Here is an 18292-nt window from a genome sequence, read left to right as displayed (position 1 = left end):
GTAATTTCATTGGTCTAATATGATGAGGTTAAATGTGTTGGCGGCAGGAAGCTAGTTGTCACGAATTGTTGTAACTGGGTCACTTAAGAAAAAGATCAAGAGTGTGTCTATGTGAATGTCACGAGTGAGGAGGGAAGTGAACGATATGTGAACACCAATGGTCGGGAACAAAAAGGAATATAGTTTATTTTGGTTAAAGAAAAAGGGAAAAATGAGCCAGCATGCCTGGTGCTGAACGATGCCCGTCCGTGAATAGATGAGTATCAGTCTGAGAAGCAGGTTTATGGCACACTCACACTTGTACTGGTTGGTATCGGAGATCGGTCCAGCTCGCTGGTACCTGTAAAGCCCAGAACTCTCCTGTATGAGAGAAAAAGGAGGCGTGTTGGAGAATGGCTACACCCTGGATCTTGCAGGGCTTATGAAGGGGAACATGACACCCTTTATACCATGCCGATGGGACCTGGGAAGGAAATGTGGTGAGGATCCCACAACCCGGAAGCATAAATGAGCTATTGCCATGTGCATACTATATTATGTTACCATGGCGCCCACAACTACAAGAAACACATCACACTGACACAGACACAGATCCTAAGGGGAGGGGGAACATGTAGGAGGGTTGGAGCCGGCACGGAGGTGACAGTGAACATCAAAGTCACCAACAAGAATTAGATTGTAATTATCCACCAAGTCTGAACAAGAAATTTGAGAAATCATGTCAAATCAGAAAATCAGGGTATGGGGAGCAGTGTGTGGGGACGATGCTTTGCTCTGTGGCACCTCAGTGGCACCTTGGCAGCTCAGCATTCAAACTGGCAACTTTCTGATCACGGGTCTACTCCCTTACCCGCTAGGACACCACTGCCCAGTTGACCCTCTGACTTAGAAAAGTTTGAATGCACCTACTCATTTATAGGTCTTGCATTTTTTTACATTATAGAACAAATCGGAAAACACAGAACTATGAACTTGCACACACAAGGTTAAGTTATTTTGATTGGGCCAAATTTCCGAAAGGCAGAGAAAGTGTAATGTCTTTCCTGTTAAAAGTTCATTCATCAATTCAGCTTTCTATGAAAGTTGTTTAAGAGACAAGTTTTATAGAGACACTGCTTGCAGATGGATTTTGCAGATGGATTTTGGTGGGGAACAGACAGTCTCAATATGGTAAAAGTCACGGCCAGTAGCTGTGGGTGGGACTACTAATAGACCAGCAGGCATTTGGATAAGTCTCTCTGTCTGCTGCCTGGACTGCGCTTTTGGTGTCAGTTTGGAGTAAAGATTCTAAGTCAAACTGACTCTTTCTCCTTATCCCTCAAAGAACGTCCAGTTATTAACAAAGCTAATATTATTTTGAGGACACTGAAACTATCCAACTATTCAGGGCTCTGTCAGTCTCCCAAATGCCTCACTGCTGAGGCCACCAGAGATCGAAATACTAACTCTTCGGATGTGCCAGGTCCACCTACAATATCACCTATCTGTGTACAACTAGTGTGTGAGACGTCTGGACTGTTTCATCGAAAACCTAAAATTATACATTTAGTTCTTGTTACAGTTTTAACATCAGAAAAGATATTTCATCTGGTACAAGGGTGTTTATGGTCTAGTGCAAGTTAACAAAATAAGAAGCAGACTAAAATTGGTAAAAGTTCTACTTTTTCATATATATAAATTAGGAATGCGCTGATTAGTGATTAAAAATTTGACAAGCACGCTATTCCTACCCGATCGTGAGTAAGGGATCTTCTACTCCATCATTTACTCCAAATGTAGAATGTTTGTTGGTAGTTATGCTTCTGTCGTCACCAGCAGAAAAGCCACCTATACTTATGAAAAGTTTTCTGATGATGCAGGTTCTGACTCACAGAGAGAATTGGGGTGCTAGTAGCCTAGTGGGTAACACACTCGCCTATGGACCAGAAGACCCAGGTTCAAATCCCACTTACTACCATTGAATCCCTGAGCAAGACACTTAACCCTGAGTGTCTCCAGGGGGGGGACTGTCCCTGTAACTACTGATTGTAAGACACTCTGGATAAGGGCATCTGGTAAATGCTGTACATGTAAAGTGAATGATCTTCAGCCTGATCAGATAGAACAGCGATCGACACACACTGCACCCTAATATGCAGCTCAGTGTTACTGATAACATGCTTTCAAACAATCTGATGTTCACACAATCAGGATTTGACTGTTAGTAAGAAGAAATCTCTTTATTTCATGGATTCCCACAGTTTAGGTACAAGACAAGAGTTTACAAGCAGACCAACTTGGATGAGAAACAACTTGCAAAGCTACACACTAAGGTACTGCTTCTAAACAACTGCATTATATTATATGGCATTTTAATTTCCATTTGATTAAAAAAACTGTAGGTCTATCATATGTTTGATAAAGTGAGTAAAAGAGTAAAAAAGACAAAAGAACAGTCAAAATGTAAGACTATTTGTAGCTGTTCCTAGCTAAGTTTGTGGAGTTGTTTGTTCTTCATGCCCCAGGTGAGTTTGAAGAGGTTTCTAGAATATGTCCAGACTGGAGCTCTAGAGAAAGTTTCTAAAGTGCTAGAGAAAGGCCTTGATCCGAACTACCATCACTCAGAGACTGGAGGTGAGTTCTGTGTCAAAGTAAAAAGTAAATGTCAAAGCAGAGGTGCACATTAATAAAGTAACTGCACTTAATATATGTACAATGAAGGTCAATTTACTTCACTAAAGTATTTCCATTTTGATATACTTTTTACTTTTATCTTTTTCTCTTTCTACTCCTCTGCATCCTGTCTGATGTCATGTTTCGGTCCCCCTACCTTTTTTACGTCTGTCCTTAATACTTTTTTTTTTTCACTAATTCTCATGCATTGATTAAATTGCATGTCAAAATCACATAACAAATTCCTTACAATTTGGGTGAATTAAAAGGGAAAATGCAGATATGTGACTGGAAACCAACACCGTTTCTGATTTGGCCAGTTTAGATTTGTGCACAAACACAGTAAGTTTCCAGAATGTTTGATCAAGCTACTGCATGGGAGATAAGCATCAAAATGTTGACTGATATCAGTCAGGCTCTGCAATACTTTTCAGGATTGTGCTTTTTTTCTCAAATCTTGTACAAGCTGGAACAATCTAACTGAACGTGCTTGTTCAGACAGCACACGGTGAGCAGTGGGCAGCCATGAAAGGTGACTGGGGAGCAGTGAGTGAGGACAGTACCTTGATCAAAGTGACCTTAGTGGAACGTTGACAGCTTCAGATTTGAACCTGCAGCCTTTTGGTTACGAGTCGGTTTCCTTAGCTGATAGGCCACCACTGACCCATTGAGAAAGGATTGTGGTATTGCTCTGAGACTATTTAAGTGGAAATGCTTTCATTAGGTTTCAAGGTTAAACGACCTTAGTCACTCTTGCTTGTTTTCAACAGATATTCATCTTTCTATGGTGTGGATGAGTCAAATGTTTCTGCAAAGTCCATAATAGAATGTTCATTATTACTTGTTGGCATGATTTGGGTTGGTAGTACAGACTTTGTGTCCCTGTACAAGACACTTAACCCTGACACTTAACCCAGGGGGACTGTCCCTGTGATAGGGAGGAAGATATAATGGATGGTACAGTTTTATTCTCAATTCACATTTCTGGTATTGTTTAAGGAAGATAATAATCAATCACACATTTAAAGCCTATGGGACAGGAAAGTGTCCCATAGGAAACTGTCAAAAAGTATTCTAATATTCAAAGCTTGGTAAAGCCCATTGAGTCCTTTTTGCAAAGACATAAGTGTTGTCATCTTGTCATATGAGCTTCACCTGTCACTAATAATGGATCCATTAGGTCTCAGGTGTGTATAAAAAGAACCCCAGAACCCCACTAGACCTTCACATCAACTGCAACTAGACCTCTGCAAACATGCCTAACATTCACCCTGAGAGTAAAGTGTTGACTATCAAGAGGCTGAAGACCAGATCCACTGCTGATGTGGCAGACACCTTCAATGTGTCTCAGCGTCAAGTACAGAGGATAAAAAAAAAAAGGTGAAGAGTTTTTGGTTTTTGACAAGCCCAGGTCAGACAGACAAGACAATTGCTTGAGAGGACCGTTTGTTGGCTTGAAAATCCAAGGCCAGCTTATTTGCGAGGGCCCACGGCCTGCTAAAAGGATGGATGCTGGAAAAGTGGCAGAAGTTGGATTTTTCACACGAATCTTCTGTTGAATTACACCACAGTCACCGCAAATGTTGCAGGAGACCTACTGGAGCCCTAATGGATCCGAGATTCACCCAGAAAACAGTGATGTTTGGTGGTGGAAAAATCATGCTATGGGGTTCCATCCAGTATGGGGATGTGTGAGAGATCTGCAGGGTGGAAGGTAACAGCAATAGTCTGAAATACCAAGAAATCTGTCAGGATTGACGCCACCTGGTCTTATCACCTGTGCCCAATCCGGACAGCTTAAAAAGGACTGGAGCCCCGCCCCTTCTGGAGCTCCGACATTTTCGTGAACTTGACTTTGCAACGGTGTATGGGTTAAGTCTTTTGAGTTCTGGCAATCGGCACACGCCTGCGGGTTTGTTTACTTTGTCTCCCTTTTATTTCCCTGTTTACAGCCCTCGTGCTGATGTTCATTTCCCAGCATGTCCCACCTCTGCACTTCCCTCCCCCGTCAGCTCACCAGCGTGACAAAATCCTAGCTACCTTTTATATTCCCAACCATAAAAAGGCCAAATTCTACAGCAGGATGGTGCTCCATCACATGCTTCTATCTCCACATCAAAGTTCCTCAAGGTGAAGAAGATCAAGATGCTCCAGGATTGACCAGCCCAGTCACCAGACATGAACATCATTGAGCATGTGTGGGGTAGGATGAAAGAGGAAGCATGGAAGATGAAACAAAAGAATACTGATGAACTCTGGGAGGCATGCATTAAAGATTATTTGGTAGGGTTTAGCTTTCCATATGAGCAACTTCTAACACCAATTGATGAATTAAAAGGCAGGTTAATAGTAATTTCTACAAAAGATATAAGCGACAAGACTTTTGTCAGTTACTCTATGTAACTACTAAAAGAACATGCAATAACATCCACTTGTCTTCCCTCTGTGGAGATGAACACAATATATATGTTAATCATATGGCAGTTAATCAGAAAACTGCATGAAATACACACTCAGACTTAATACAGACTGTAGTCTTGTTCTACCATTTCCTTTTATCATGCCAGCTGTGTACCACCACTGCCCTCTGCTGGACTAAAATACATATATACATACACACACACACACACACACACACACACACACACACACACACACACACACGTACATTCACACTCACTCTGCATATGTTGAGTGGTTTACAGTATACCCGTTAATTATTTTGCAAATGGCATGCATGTTATTCCAGCTGCCTTGGACACTGAATTGAACACCTAGACCTTGGTCAAATGATTACATGACTTTTGAACACATTATCTGAGTGTGTTAATCCAGAGACATTTGATTTAGTGTGATTTCAGTCAAATGAACATGTTAACATGTATTGTAAAAGACTGGTTTTAGTTGTACAGACAGTTGTGTACATCAAAGTGCAAGGAGTCTTAAAATCACCACCTAAATCAACTTTGCTTCTTCACAATTATTTTTATTTCATATCCACTGGGTTCTACCAGGATTATTTGCCTTGAATATATATTGTTTATGATCATTTTAAGACATCAGTCACTATGTTCATGTGACATTAGAGAAAACCTTATTTTAAGTCTGTCTGAAATTATTGTTCTAAATTTAAAATTGAACACTCTCACACAATATGATTAATAATCTCTTGGATGTCTGTTTTCATCTGGACTCAGAACTATGTATATCCAATACATGACTTTGGTCATAAGTAAAGCATGTAGTGCACTTTAAAGCCATACAATTCACCATACATTTACATTTACGGCATTTACCAGACGCCCTTACCCAGAGCGACTTACAATCAATAGTAACAGGGACAGTCCCCCCCCTGGAGACACTCAGGGTTAAGGGTCTTGCTCAGGGACACAATGGTAGTAAGTGGGATTTGAACCTGGGTCTTCCGGTTCATAGGTGAGAGTGTTACCCACTAGGCTACTACCATCCTAAACCTTATTTGTTTCAAGGTAAATAGTTTTACTATTGATTTGGTCTGTGACTTAATAGGTTGACCGGAAAAAGCTCAAATACTAATAAATCATAATATGTTTATCTGATACAAATGTAAAAAGACTGGAGTAATATTTGACATTAGGTGTTGCTGCTTTACATGGTTTGTACATCACTGTATCAAACAAATGAAATTCAATGCTCATTCAAAAAAACACTTTTTCTCTCTTCATCTCAGAGACTCCCCTGTCACTGGCGGTTCAGTTAGGTTTATCTGTAGAGATGGTTAGATGTTTGGTGTTGAATGGAGCGCATGTGGACTTCAGATCCAGAGATGGCCTTACACCCTTACACAAAGCTGTCCGAGCCCACAATAACCCTGCACTGCAGGTAAGACACACACTGTAATGCCACACGGCATCATAGTGAACAGAAAAAACCACAAGAGTCAAAACACAGAAACTCCAAAGCAGTGCATAGCTTACCAAAACACATCTAGGTCAATTTCACACATGCACACAATGAGAGGCAGACATTTGGGGTTCTGCAAATAATTCACTATGTGACTAAAAATCTATGTTGCCTTTGACAAGAAAATCCACCTGATCAACACTGATGTAGTAATACAGTAATAAAGAAAACTGTTTTACTCACATGCAAACCCTCACAATCTCCATTCTCCCAGGTTCTGCTGGCGATGAGAGCGTCCCCTGACTATAAAGACCGGTGTGGCCTGACTCCCCTGTACCATTCAGTACTGGTAGGGGGGGACACGTCTTGTTGTGAGACACTGCTTTACTACAGAGCCCGACTAGGCATAAGAGATGAGAATGGCTGGGATGAGTCACACCAGGTGTGTGGGTTTGTGGTTCTTGAAAGCTGAGAGGTTTGTGCAAAGTTTTAGGCAGGTGTGGGAAAGTACTGTAAACTAAGAATGCTGTTAACAAAACATTGTAAGAATTTACAAAATGCTGCACATGAGTGAATGTATGGAGAGCGTCTGCAGGAAAAATTAAATGCTGAAGGAAATACGTTGCATGTTTGCAGCTGCATTCCTGTAAATATGTTTTGGAGATTTGGTCAGGATTAATGCTGTCTTTAATGCTGATCAATACAGGCAGATACATCCATCATACAACTTTGTAGGTGTCACATGATTCACATGACTGGGTGCAACACGGGGATGAGGTAAATGTGAATCCAATTTATTGGCAAGATGGCCACTGCCAGCCGCTCGGTCATTGATTATTCAACTCAACGCGGGTCCTTTTCCACCTCAACCATGTAAGCTTTATCCTGTCCATCTCCTCACCTCTCAACTCTTCCCTCTCATCCTGTCCCCACCCCAATTCAACCTTGAAAGCGAACGTCAACATCCATGTGGTGTTGTGGCTCACGCCAGCTCTTGTTCGCGGATTAAATTGGAAGAAACTTACCTGCCTCGTCTCGTCGTGGCCTTACCATCTGCGCCAGGGTTCCTCATCAATTCACCTTGAAATTCCGGACCCTGGCTGCCAAGACTCCGCTGGACACCCACGCCCTCCAGATGATTTATTATGCAGGGCTGGTCCCGCAAATCTGTGGGAAGATAGTCAGCCGGGAGATGGTAGAGAAGCCCTTATCCAACTGACTCTGCGCATTGACTGTCACCTGCTGGCTCATCCGAAAACTGCCTCTTCAACTTCTGTCGTGCACTGGACTGGACCTCCACCATCACTACGTCATCATGCTACCACTCACCCAGACAACTGGGCGGAACCAATGCAGCTTGGGTGACCTGTGTGCATAGTGCACTTCTTCTTCACACCATCGCGCCATCTGCCCCATCTGTCCAGGAAACGAGTCACCCAGGTGATGGGCCTCTTCCTCCCCCTTCATCGACACCAAAATTCCAACTCACCCCATGTAGAAGGCATTCTGCCATCTCATCGGTTCCACCTGCAGTCTCTTCTCTGGCTACCACCTTCAGACCAGCGGCCAGGTGGAGCGAACCAACCAACAACTGGGATGATACCTGCGGCGCATCAACCTGGCCAGGTTACCTTCTTTGGGCGGAGCTGGCCCAAAACCTGCAGGTTTCCTCTGCCACAGTCCTTTTGAGGTCTGCCACATATTCCAACTCCCATAAATTGCCAAGATGGCCACTACCAGCTGCTCAGTCACTGATTGGCATTCGTCAACTCAACTTGGCTTCTTTTCCATCTCAACTACGTAAGCTGTCCATCTCATCACCTCGCAACTCTTCCCTCTCATCCTGTCCCTTCCCCAATTCAACCTAGAATGTGAATGTCAACATCCGTGTGGTGTTGTGGCTCATGCCGGCTCTCGTTCGCAGATTAAACCGAAAGAAGACTTCCCTCCCTCTTTGTGTCCAATCGCACCAGGGTTTCTTGTTTCTTCCAAGATGTGCTCACGTTCCGGTCCCATGCTGGTACCCTCTTAGCCGGAACCAGCACACAGTCTCCACCACCGTCTTTGTGGAGCCCGGGGCGGCCTGGAACTCTCTGTGGCTCTGCGGCTCTGTGTTGATTCCCACATTGAAGACATCAATTTCCTGATCACCACTATCATCATCTAATCTCTCCTCCTTGGGTTCCCCTGGCTGGCCATCCATGAACCGCACCTGTATTGGTCATCGGGCATAGTGTTGGAGTGGGTAGCGCACTGTCATCTCCACTGTTTTCTGCCACGGCCCGTCCTTGACACTGTCCCGTCCTGTTATCACAACCTTGCCACCATCTTCAGTCCGTCCAAAGCCGCCCAACTGCCACCATATTGGCCAGGCCATTGACCTGCTACCAGGAACCACACCACCTAGAGGACATCTTTACTCTCTCTCCAAAGCAGAGCGATTGGCCATGGCGCAATTTTGTGGCAGAGGCGCTCTAGAACTGGATCATCCGCCCATCTATCTCACCGGTAACGGCAGGGTTCATCTTTGTCTCGAAGAAGGATGGTGGGCCTGCATTGACTATCACAGCCTCAATAAAATCACACACCCTTGCCACTCTACCAACACCCCCCTTGTATGCCCTCTCGGGAGCCAAGTATTTAATGAAACTGGATCTGCGCTCTGCATACAATCTGCATTCGCATTCATGAGGACAACAAGTGGAAAACGACATTCATCACCCCCACCGGCCACTTTGAATCACTTGTCATCCCCTTTGGACTGTGTAATGCATCCGCCGTATTTCAGCAGTTCATCAACAACGCTCTCCACAACATGCTGGGACAGTGGAGATTGCTCACCCACCGGCTATACTGTACGCTAGAAAAATGTGCCTTCCACCAGCTCTCTACCACGTTCATGGGCTTTACCATCTCGCCCCCGGGTTTGGCCATGGAGCCCAAGAATCTGGAACAGTGGCATCATGGCCCCTATCCACGACACTGAAACAACTGCAATGGTTTCCAGGGTTTGTGAATTTCTATTGTCTCTTCATCCGTGGCTACAGTACAATCTCAGCTCCCTGTGCTGTCATTTCACCACCGCCCCTGTCCTCCAACATCCGAACCCTTCACTTCCTTTTGTTGTGAAAGTGGACACATCTGAGGGGGGGCACTCTCCAAGGTGGCCCACTTGGTCACCCAGTCCGCCCTACCTTCCTCTGCCACTGCTGATCTCGTGCTCCAGCACGTCGTCCACCTTCACGGATTCCCCCAGGACATTGTCTTCAATCGGGTACCCCAATTTGACACAGCTGTGTGGAAGGCACACAGCCGCCTCATCCGTTCCACCTGCACTCTCTCTTCTGGCTACCGCCCTCAGACCAATGGCCAGGTATAGAGAACCAACCAACAACTGGGACGATACTTACGGTGCTTCACTTGTGACAATTACCGCACCTGACCTGGTTACCTCCTTTGGGCGGACGGGCCCATAACCTGCAGGTTTCCTCTGCCACAGGACACAGCCCTTTTGAGGTCTGTTACGGATTCCAACCGGCCATCTTCACCCACCAAGTGCCCGCAGGTGGGGTCCTTTTGGCCCGTCAGATGATTCGTGGCTGCAAAAACGCCTGTAGAACATTGCATTGCATCCACATCAGCCCAATATGACTGATGACAATGATGCCGACTGCACTTCCAAGTGGGACAGAGAATGTGGCTGTCCACTTAAGATCTTTGTCTCTGGACCGAGTCACACAAACTGTCCCCTCGGTACATCGGGCAGTTTCAAATCCTCAGCCATCTGAATCCCCTCACCTACCGTCTTCAACTACCACCCAATATCCATGCTCATCCAGTGTTCCATGTCAACACACTGAAACTTTCATCACGTCATCCTTCCATCCACCAGCTCCGGATCCACCACCACCATGGATCGTCGACGGGGGACCCACCTATACGGTCGAACGAATCATCGACTCTCATTGCAGGGGTTGACGGGTCCAGTATCTGGTGCACTGGGCCGACTACGGGCCCGATGAGCATTCGTGGATCCCGAGTCGCTTCATCCTAGACCGACTCCACTCCGGGGCTGTCGGGCGTCAACCCTGGAGGGGGGTTACTGTTACATTATTCCATCCATGTGACTGGGAGCAACACGGAGATGAGGTAACGTGACTTGGCCTCTTCTCCACCTCAACCCAGTAAGATTGATCATCTGTTCATCTCCTCACCTATCAACTCTTCTCCTTCATCCTGTCCCTTCAATCTAAAATGCGAACGATAACATCCGTGTGGTGTTGCGGCTCACGCCGGCTCTCGTTCGCTTATTAAACCGGAAGAAAACTTACCTGCCTCCTTGTGTTCAATCGCACTGGGGTTTCTCGCTTCTTCAGACATGTGCTCACGTTCTGGTCCCGTTCTGGTACCGTGACAGGTTAATACTCTTGGATGTTTCGAACAACCTACCAACAAAATCTTTCAAAAACTGTGTGCAGATGTACCTAGAAGAATTGGTGCTGTTTTAAACACAAAGGGTGATCACACCCTTTGCTTTACATTTATCTTATGTTCATTCACTACATTTTGTAAATTTATTTAAATAAACTAATAATAGTTTATTATTACACCTGCCTAAATCATTTTCACAATAATTTATGTCTGACTTCGCTTTGGTCATATCTGTTATAAACAAGTCAATGTCACACCACACATATGTAGAATTAGAGATTATATCAGTCCCTTCCTCCCTCCCTTGCTCTTCTTTCGCAGGCTTGTCAGAATGGTTTTGCACAGCACCTGGAACACTTGCTCTTCTATGGTGCAGATTCCACTTCCAAGAATGCATCAGGAAACACTGCACTTCACATTTGTGCACTTTATAACAAGGTAAATACAGATTATTCAGATTATCCCATAAAATAAAAGGTATAGGCTCCAAGGGCAGATCAAAATGTTCACAAAATTTTCCATGATGTATCCTGTAGAGCTTCAACTAATGATTATTTTAATAATCGATTAATCTGTTTATTTATTTATTATTATTTTTGATTAATAGTGGAATCGGATTTAAAAAAATATCCAACGCTTTATCTAAATCCTTTTACTGAAAATAAAAAGGGACTAACACAAAAAAACATATGTATGCTTTACATCTGACAAATATATAGACTTAAAATAAAGTGCCACCTGAGCTGCCAGAACAATAAACCTTTGCGACACAATGAATCGATCATGAAATTCGTTGCCGACTCTTTTATTCAAATTGTGTTGCATCCCTAGTATCCTGTAATGTTTTATTGTTCATTTCTACTCCTACAATTCTCTTACTTCTACTGTAATAATCCAAATACTATAAGCTTTGTTTCTCACATCTCTTTGGCCAATAAGGAAAACTGTGTACGTGTCCTTCTATACAGAGGAGCCAATAAGGAGATGAAAAACAACCATGGTCAAACCCCTTTTCAGGTATATGGGCAACCTTTTATTCTCTCTGAGCACTATTTAAACAATATTCACGATATCTGTGTATGTGTTTACATGTTTTCAGGTTGCTGTAATGTCTGGCCATTTTGAACTTGGGGAGATCATCAAAAACCACAGTGATTTAGATGCTGGTAGGTGTGCACTTTCATTTCAAATGACTGTACTGTACTATTTTGTAATATTTCAGTACTTCCACTGTTTCCTCCTTTCTGGTTTCCGCAGTTCCCTTTCTGGAGTCCCCTAAATATGTGCCTCTGAGTAGTGCACATGCGCTTTCAATTCCGGTCCCCAATCCCCACTCTCATCCCCACCCACTCCTGCGAGCCAAGAGCGAGAACATCTCGGACCCTTCAGATCCAATGGTCCCACCCACCTTCAACGGAGCCAACACTGCACCTGTTCAGGTGCATGACAGTGGATCATTTTACTTAGTGAGACCTCAGAACTAACTGTTATTTGAGCTTCAAAGAAAATATTCATGACATATTTTTTAATCAGTACACCTAAAACCAGCCTTTTAAGAAAAATCGTAAAATATTTCAATAAAGATCAGTTCCTGGATTATAAGGGGGGTATCCGCTGAATATTTGTGGGCCCAGAAGAGGCAGGTAAAACCCCATCAGTCCCATTAACTCTGATATAACACCAACATCCTTCAATCGTGTGACTGCTGTGTTGAGAATGGTCCACCACATAAATCTGCTATGTTAGAAAATGGAATCAATGACAGTGTATGTAACTGTAATATCATCGATGTTTTTCACTATTTCAGGCCCAGCGCAGAGCTTCCTTAGCTCTCAGGAGCTCCAGTAGCCCTCGTTCTCGCACCCGTTCACCCTCCCGAGGACGAGGGGGGGGTGATATAGAGGAGTGGCACAAAGAGCAAAGAGGGAAACCGGGGTAAGACTATCAGAGGGGAACTGTGAGAGAAAAATTGAAACTTATATTTACCTAGATGCAAAATGGCATTATTAGTTTTACTACTGTCTGGTTAGATACGGACTTATGTTGTATTTGATTAATTACGAGACTCACCTTAGTTCTGTTTGCGGTGCAAAGATAGGAACTGAGAGTGGAGTTTCATACCCAGTAGTAGACAAGTAAGGGCAGAAGTTTCAGTCCACTGTCCTGGAGCTGCTTGGCTTGTGATGTATGAGGATGAGGATTGGAAGCTAGAAGACATCTGGAAGGGCTGGACTATAGACAGTTAAGCGAGTTAGGTTACGTGGAGTGGCTGGCACTCTAAAGCCAACCTCTAATGGCATTTTAAAATGGGTGTGTACACTTTTTATATCCACTGTACGAATAGCACACATTAAGCATCTTTTGCAACAAGGTGAGCCAAAGGTGCTTTATAACTGCTGAATATGTACTTATACTTCCTTTTACCAATACATATCTCACTATACAAATGTTTTAGGCAAAAAAAGCCTGAAAACTAAGAATATATTTAATGGTGTCATCAGTGCTGAGAAATAGAGGCAGACACTTATCCATCATGCAGTTGCCATTATGTAGGTGTATGATTGCCCCCAGATTTATTTTGCAGCCGAACAGAAACATACAGCCAATGTCAATAAAAACTCTCTACATCATATAGAGAAGTACAAGGAGGGGCACTAGTGGCTGGCAGAACTCTGTAGGCCTGGAAGGTCTGTAGGCCTGGAAGTCATCATGGTTGGATACAAAGTCAGAGGCTGGGCTGAAGTTGTGGTTGTGGATGGACGAATTGGTCAGCATTGATGGCAAATGCAAGACAAGAGGGCAATCCAAAAAGGCGAGGTTGTGGCGAAGAAGGTCGGCTTAAAACAAACGTGAGAAGTATGCCTCTGCGCCCCCTGGCGGCCAGGAGGGGGGATAGCAGCCGTGACCTCAACATCATTTACATTTACAGCATTTATCAGACGCCCTTATCCAGAGCGACTTACAATCAGTAGTCCCCCCCTGGAGCAACTTAAGGTTAAGTGTCTTGCTCAGGGACACGATGGTAGTAAGTGGAATTCGAACCTGGGTCTTCTGGTTCATAGACGAGTGTCTTACCCACTACCACATCATATTGTCTGTCTGGAATTACATGAAGGTACCGGTGGATTTGAAGCAGCTCAAATGATTAGATCTTGGTTAGTTCTTTAAGAGTTCTCCAACCACCAGAGTTCCTTCAAAAACTGTGTTCAAGCATATAAAAGAATTGATGCTTTTATGAAGGGTGGTCACAACAAAAATAAATTGGATTTAAGTTTGTCTTCTGTTTATTCATTGATAAAAATAAACTATTAACACTTTTTTAAAGAAGCTGAATACTGAATTGAAATCATCTCCTTTCCTGCCATCAACCCAGCAGAGGTGGACAGCAGCGACGGTTGTATAGTGCAGTTCCAGGTCGAGTGTTCATTGTCACTCACTCTCATACTGCACGCAATGACCGGGAACTCAGCCTCAACAAAGGAGACAAGGTCAAAGGTGAGGAGCATATTTATATTTTTTTCTTATTCCTTCGACTTCTCCTGTCCCCAGGGGTCCCCATAATGGACACGATCTGGTTTTCTTCACAAATATTTAAATACAACACAAAGTTTTATGCTGGATGCACTTCCTGATTCAACCCTCCCCAATTACTCCAACTTGGGACCAGTACCAAGAAGTACACTGTGACGTGCATCACCAGTTGCTGGCTTACAGAATACAGTCAATATTCATTAAAAAATACACAGTGTAGAAAAGTAATCCATAATCATGTTGCTCTTTGTAAATTTCTCACCTACTCTTAATGCTTTATGTTCTTTCTCTCTTTGTTAGTATTGAGTGTAGGAAAAGGGGGGTTTTGGGAGGGGACTATAAAGGGACACACTGGCTGGTTCCCTGCAGAGTGTGTGGAGGAAGTGCCACCACAAAACCAACAGCACAAAACTGGTAAGAGCCTAAATAAATCAACTGTCAGCATTGTCATATGTAAACAAAGTAATGCAAGAATAATAGTTGGAACACCAACACCTGCATGCTCACACAGACACATACAATACAGGCCAAAAGTTTGGACACACCTTCTCATCCAACGTGTTTCCTTTATTTTCATGACTATGTACGTTGGTAGATTCTCACTGAAGGCATCAGAACTATGAATGAACACATGTGGAGTTCTGTACTTAACAAAAAAAGGTGAAATAAGTGAAAACATGTTTTATATTCTAGTTTCTTTGCTCTGATTACTGCTTTGCACACTCTTGGCATTCTCTCGATGAGCTTCAAGAGGTCGTCACCTGAAATGCTTCTCCAACAGTCTTGAAGGAGTTCCCAGAGGTGTTTAGCACTTGTTGGTCCAGCTCACCCCAAACCATCTGGATTGGGTTCAGGTCCGGTGACTGTGGAGGTCAGGTCTCCACTTTTTGTTAAGTACAGAACTCCACATGTGTTCATTCATAGTTTTGATGCCTTCAGTGAAAATCTACCAACGTAAATGGTCATGAAAATAAAGAAAACACATTGAATGAGAAGGTGTGTGCAGACTTGTGGCCTGTACTGTACACAACAAATAATGTCATTGATTTAGGTTTTTCGTGTGTGTATTTCAGAGACCCGCAGTGAAAAAGCCCGCAGGAAACTGTTCCGCCATTACACAGTGGGAACTTACGATGGCCTAGAGGCTCCCAGGTTACAAACTCGCTGGCCAGCATAGCTGGATATATGATTTAATTGTTATGTTTTGGAATGAAAGTGTGATTGTTAAAGAGTTCATGCTGTAATTACCCACTTGATACAAAAACTGTATAATGGTGCTGGCAAAATCATACTGCTGCAGAGGGGTTACACTCTCTAATGATGCATGTGTGGAATTTTGTTATATAAACGTTCAAGTAAAAGAATGTTCTTTACCTGAATTTACTTAAAAAGTATTAAAAAGTATTTAAGGGACCTATTATGAGAATCCTCTATGCAAATTCTCAACCTCACCTCTGCTAAATTTTCTTTCTACAAAGAAAAACTGGAAGCCCTGGCTCACAGTGCTCAAAAACTCATTTCCAGCATTTATCAAACGTCCTTATCCAGAGCGACTTACAATCAGTAGTAACAGGGACAGTCCCCCCCTGTAGACACTCAGGGTTAAGTGTCCTGCTCAGGTAGTACACAATGGTAGTAAGTGGGGTTTGAACCTGGGTCTTCTGGTTCATAAGCAAGTGTGTTACCCACTAGGCTACTAGCACCCCCACAAAACTCCACAACATATACCCATCTCTACTCAACCGTTTTACTCCCCCTGCCCCATCTTCCCTAAATGCTGAAGATTTCACCAACTTCTTCACAGTAAAGATTGAGCAAATCTGCCAGACATTCTCCACCACTACAAGCCCTACTATCCAAGTTATAATCTGGTCATGATCCGGTCCGGCAGGGGTTACTCCGGGTCCGGAGTTTCCTGATCGTGTAATGTTGTATAATTATATAATTGTATAAAGCTATGCTGTTGGTGTCTGTTCGGTGTCGGGCCATTGTTTGGTGAGGTTTCCCTTGTCGTGTGTATTATGTATTATATTCCTGTCTCGTGACATCGTGCGTATGTGCCCTCCTTCCTCGCCATGTCCAGCCATCGTGACAAAATCAGATAATATTTACAGGCATTCCAACCATTTGTCCACTGGATCCAATCCCCTTCACAATGCTCCAGACCATCTCTCCTGACCTTATCCACTTCATTTACCACGCCATGAATGGTTCACTTACATCTGGTCAAACTACCTTTAAAACAGTCCGGGTTCTTCCAATCCTAAAGAAACACACTGCTGATCCTGCAGACACCAGTGTCTCTTCTCTCATTTCTTTCTAAAGCTCTGTGTCTACAACCAGCTATCACTTCATCTGTCTCAGAACAACCTCCTGGATGTAGTCTGCTTCAGAGCAGGTTGTTCTACTGAGACGGCCCATCCACCTATTCTGAGAAGCTACATACAACCAGATCAGCAGAACTCTTATCTGTTCTTATTCTCTTCCACATCTTTGCAGCATTTGATACAGTTCATTGTAAGACTCTCCTGTCTATCTATGTCTGTTTGGAATTCAGGGCTCAGCATGGCAGTGGTTTGCTTCTAATATAAATGTGGGTGGTAGTGGCCTGGTGAGTAGCACACTCGCCTATGAACCAGAAGACCCAATCTACCTTTGATATGCACCACAAAATTATTAGTCCTACACTGATCTTATAAACAGACTACCACAATCTTACCACTGCTATACCAATAAAATCTCTGCATATCTAACTGACATTTCATCTTGGATGGCTTTAGACTTTTCTCTGTACAGAATACTTAGACTAACTTGTAACGTTCTTATAGTCTGACTATAGTCTGAAGAAAAACTACAACAGAGCAAATAAAACAATTGTATTCATAGTAGTGGTCCAAGTGAACCAGAACTGATCATTTATTTATTACATGAATGCACTTTGTAAGTCACTCTGGATAAGGGCGTGAATTTTAAATGTGGCCTAGTGGGTAAGTAAGTGGACCCATAATCGGAAGGTTGTGGGTTCAAATCCTGAACCGCCAAGGTGCCATTGAGGTGCCAGTGAGCAAAGTGCACACTGCTCAGCCTGCTCACTAAGGCGAAGGGTTAAAGAGGACACATTTCACGGTCACAGTCACTTCACTTTCAAGTACGTAATTACACCTGCAGTCGGTGACAAGGCCCCCTTAAACAAACGTCCTGCCCCCTTAAACAGCATTTTCTTACAGAGCTGCTATGGGACAATCTTTCAATGAGCATTTAAATCTAAGCTAAAAACGTATCTATACAGTCAAGCTTTTAACCAAAACCTTTTAATCAACTATTAGCTGCATTAGTTAGTGCCACTGGAAATATAGTACCTCTGGGGCAGTGGTGGCCTAGCGGGTAAAGAAGCGGATCCATGTCACCGTGTACTGTGCTGCGTATCACAATGACAATCACGTCACTTTCACTTACCCAATGTCTTTTTACATGTTTTTATTATCTTATTAACTTTATACCAGCACAGCCTCTTCCTTTACTTCTGTCTCGCACCAAGGTAGATTTCACCCCAAGGACATCCTGGTGTGGACTGACTCATAGAATCTTCCAGTTTTCTTCTGCATGGTCTCACAAGTCATATGGTGATAGCTGGATGGAACTGTCATATGACTTCAATGGGCTTTTAAACTAGACATGGCTACCTTTTTACTTTCCTGGCAATCCCTGGATGCAGCTCACACTGAACTATATCTGTGACCTGACGTGACAGGGGCAGCGGTGGCCTAGCGGATAAGAAAGCGGCCCCGTAATCAGA

The 18292-nt window shown here is 43.5% G+C and overlaps 1 protein-coding gene across 5 annotated transcripts in view; it reads left to right on the top strand.

The window, feature by feature from the left end:
• The window catches only part of LOC114780053 (SH3 and multiple ankyrin repeat domains protein 1-like), a 66702-nt gene that overhangs the window by 33792 nt on the left and 14618 nt on the right, over nucleotides 1-18292 (top strand). For 3 of the 5 annotated variants that reach the window (XM_028967555.1, XM_028967554.1, XM_028967557.1), the window contains 12 exons: nucleotides 2241-2312; nucleotides 2505-2613; nucleotides 6362-6513; nucleotides 6809-6976; nucleotides 11287-11403; nucleotides 11905-11982; nucleotides 12065-12131; nucleotides 12223-12404; nucleotides 12773-12900; nucleotides 14339-14460; nucleotides 14797-14910; nucleotides 15570-15648. In XM_028967555.1, the coding sequence (XP_028823388.1) occupies nucleotides 2241-2312; nucleotides 2505-2613; nucleotides 6362-6513; nucleotides 6809-6976; nucleotides 11287-11403; nucleotides 11905-11982; nucleotides 12065-12131; nucleotides 12223-12404; nucleotides 12773-12900; nucleotides 14339-14460; nucleotides 14797-14910; nucleotides 15570-15648 (1388 nt within the window). Of the gene's footprint in view, nucleotides 1-2240; nucleotides 2313-2504; nucleotides 2614-6361; nucleotides 6514-6808; nucleotides 6977-11286; nucleotides 11404-11904; nucleotides 11983-12064; nucleotides 12132-12222; nucleotides 12405-12772; nucleotides 12901-14338; nucleotides 14461-14796; nucleotides 14911-15569; nucleotides 15649-18292 lie in introns of those variants that run through there. The other 2 variants (XM_028967556.1, XM_028967558.1) reach the window with 2 other exon arrangements.

Source organism: Denticeps clupeoides, unplaced genomic scaffold (genome assembly GCF_900700375.1).
Source record: "Denticeps clupeoides unplaced genomic scaffold, fDenClu1.1, whole genome shotgun sequence".
Classification (NCBI taxonomy): domain Eukaryota; kingdom Metazoa; phylum Chordata; class Actinopteri; order Clupeiformes; family Denticipitidae; genus Denticeps; species Denticeps clupeoides.
The sequence above is the reverse complement of the archived record's forward strand: the minus strand, read 5'-3'. Positions and strand labels throughout refer to the sequence as shown.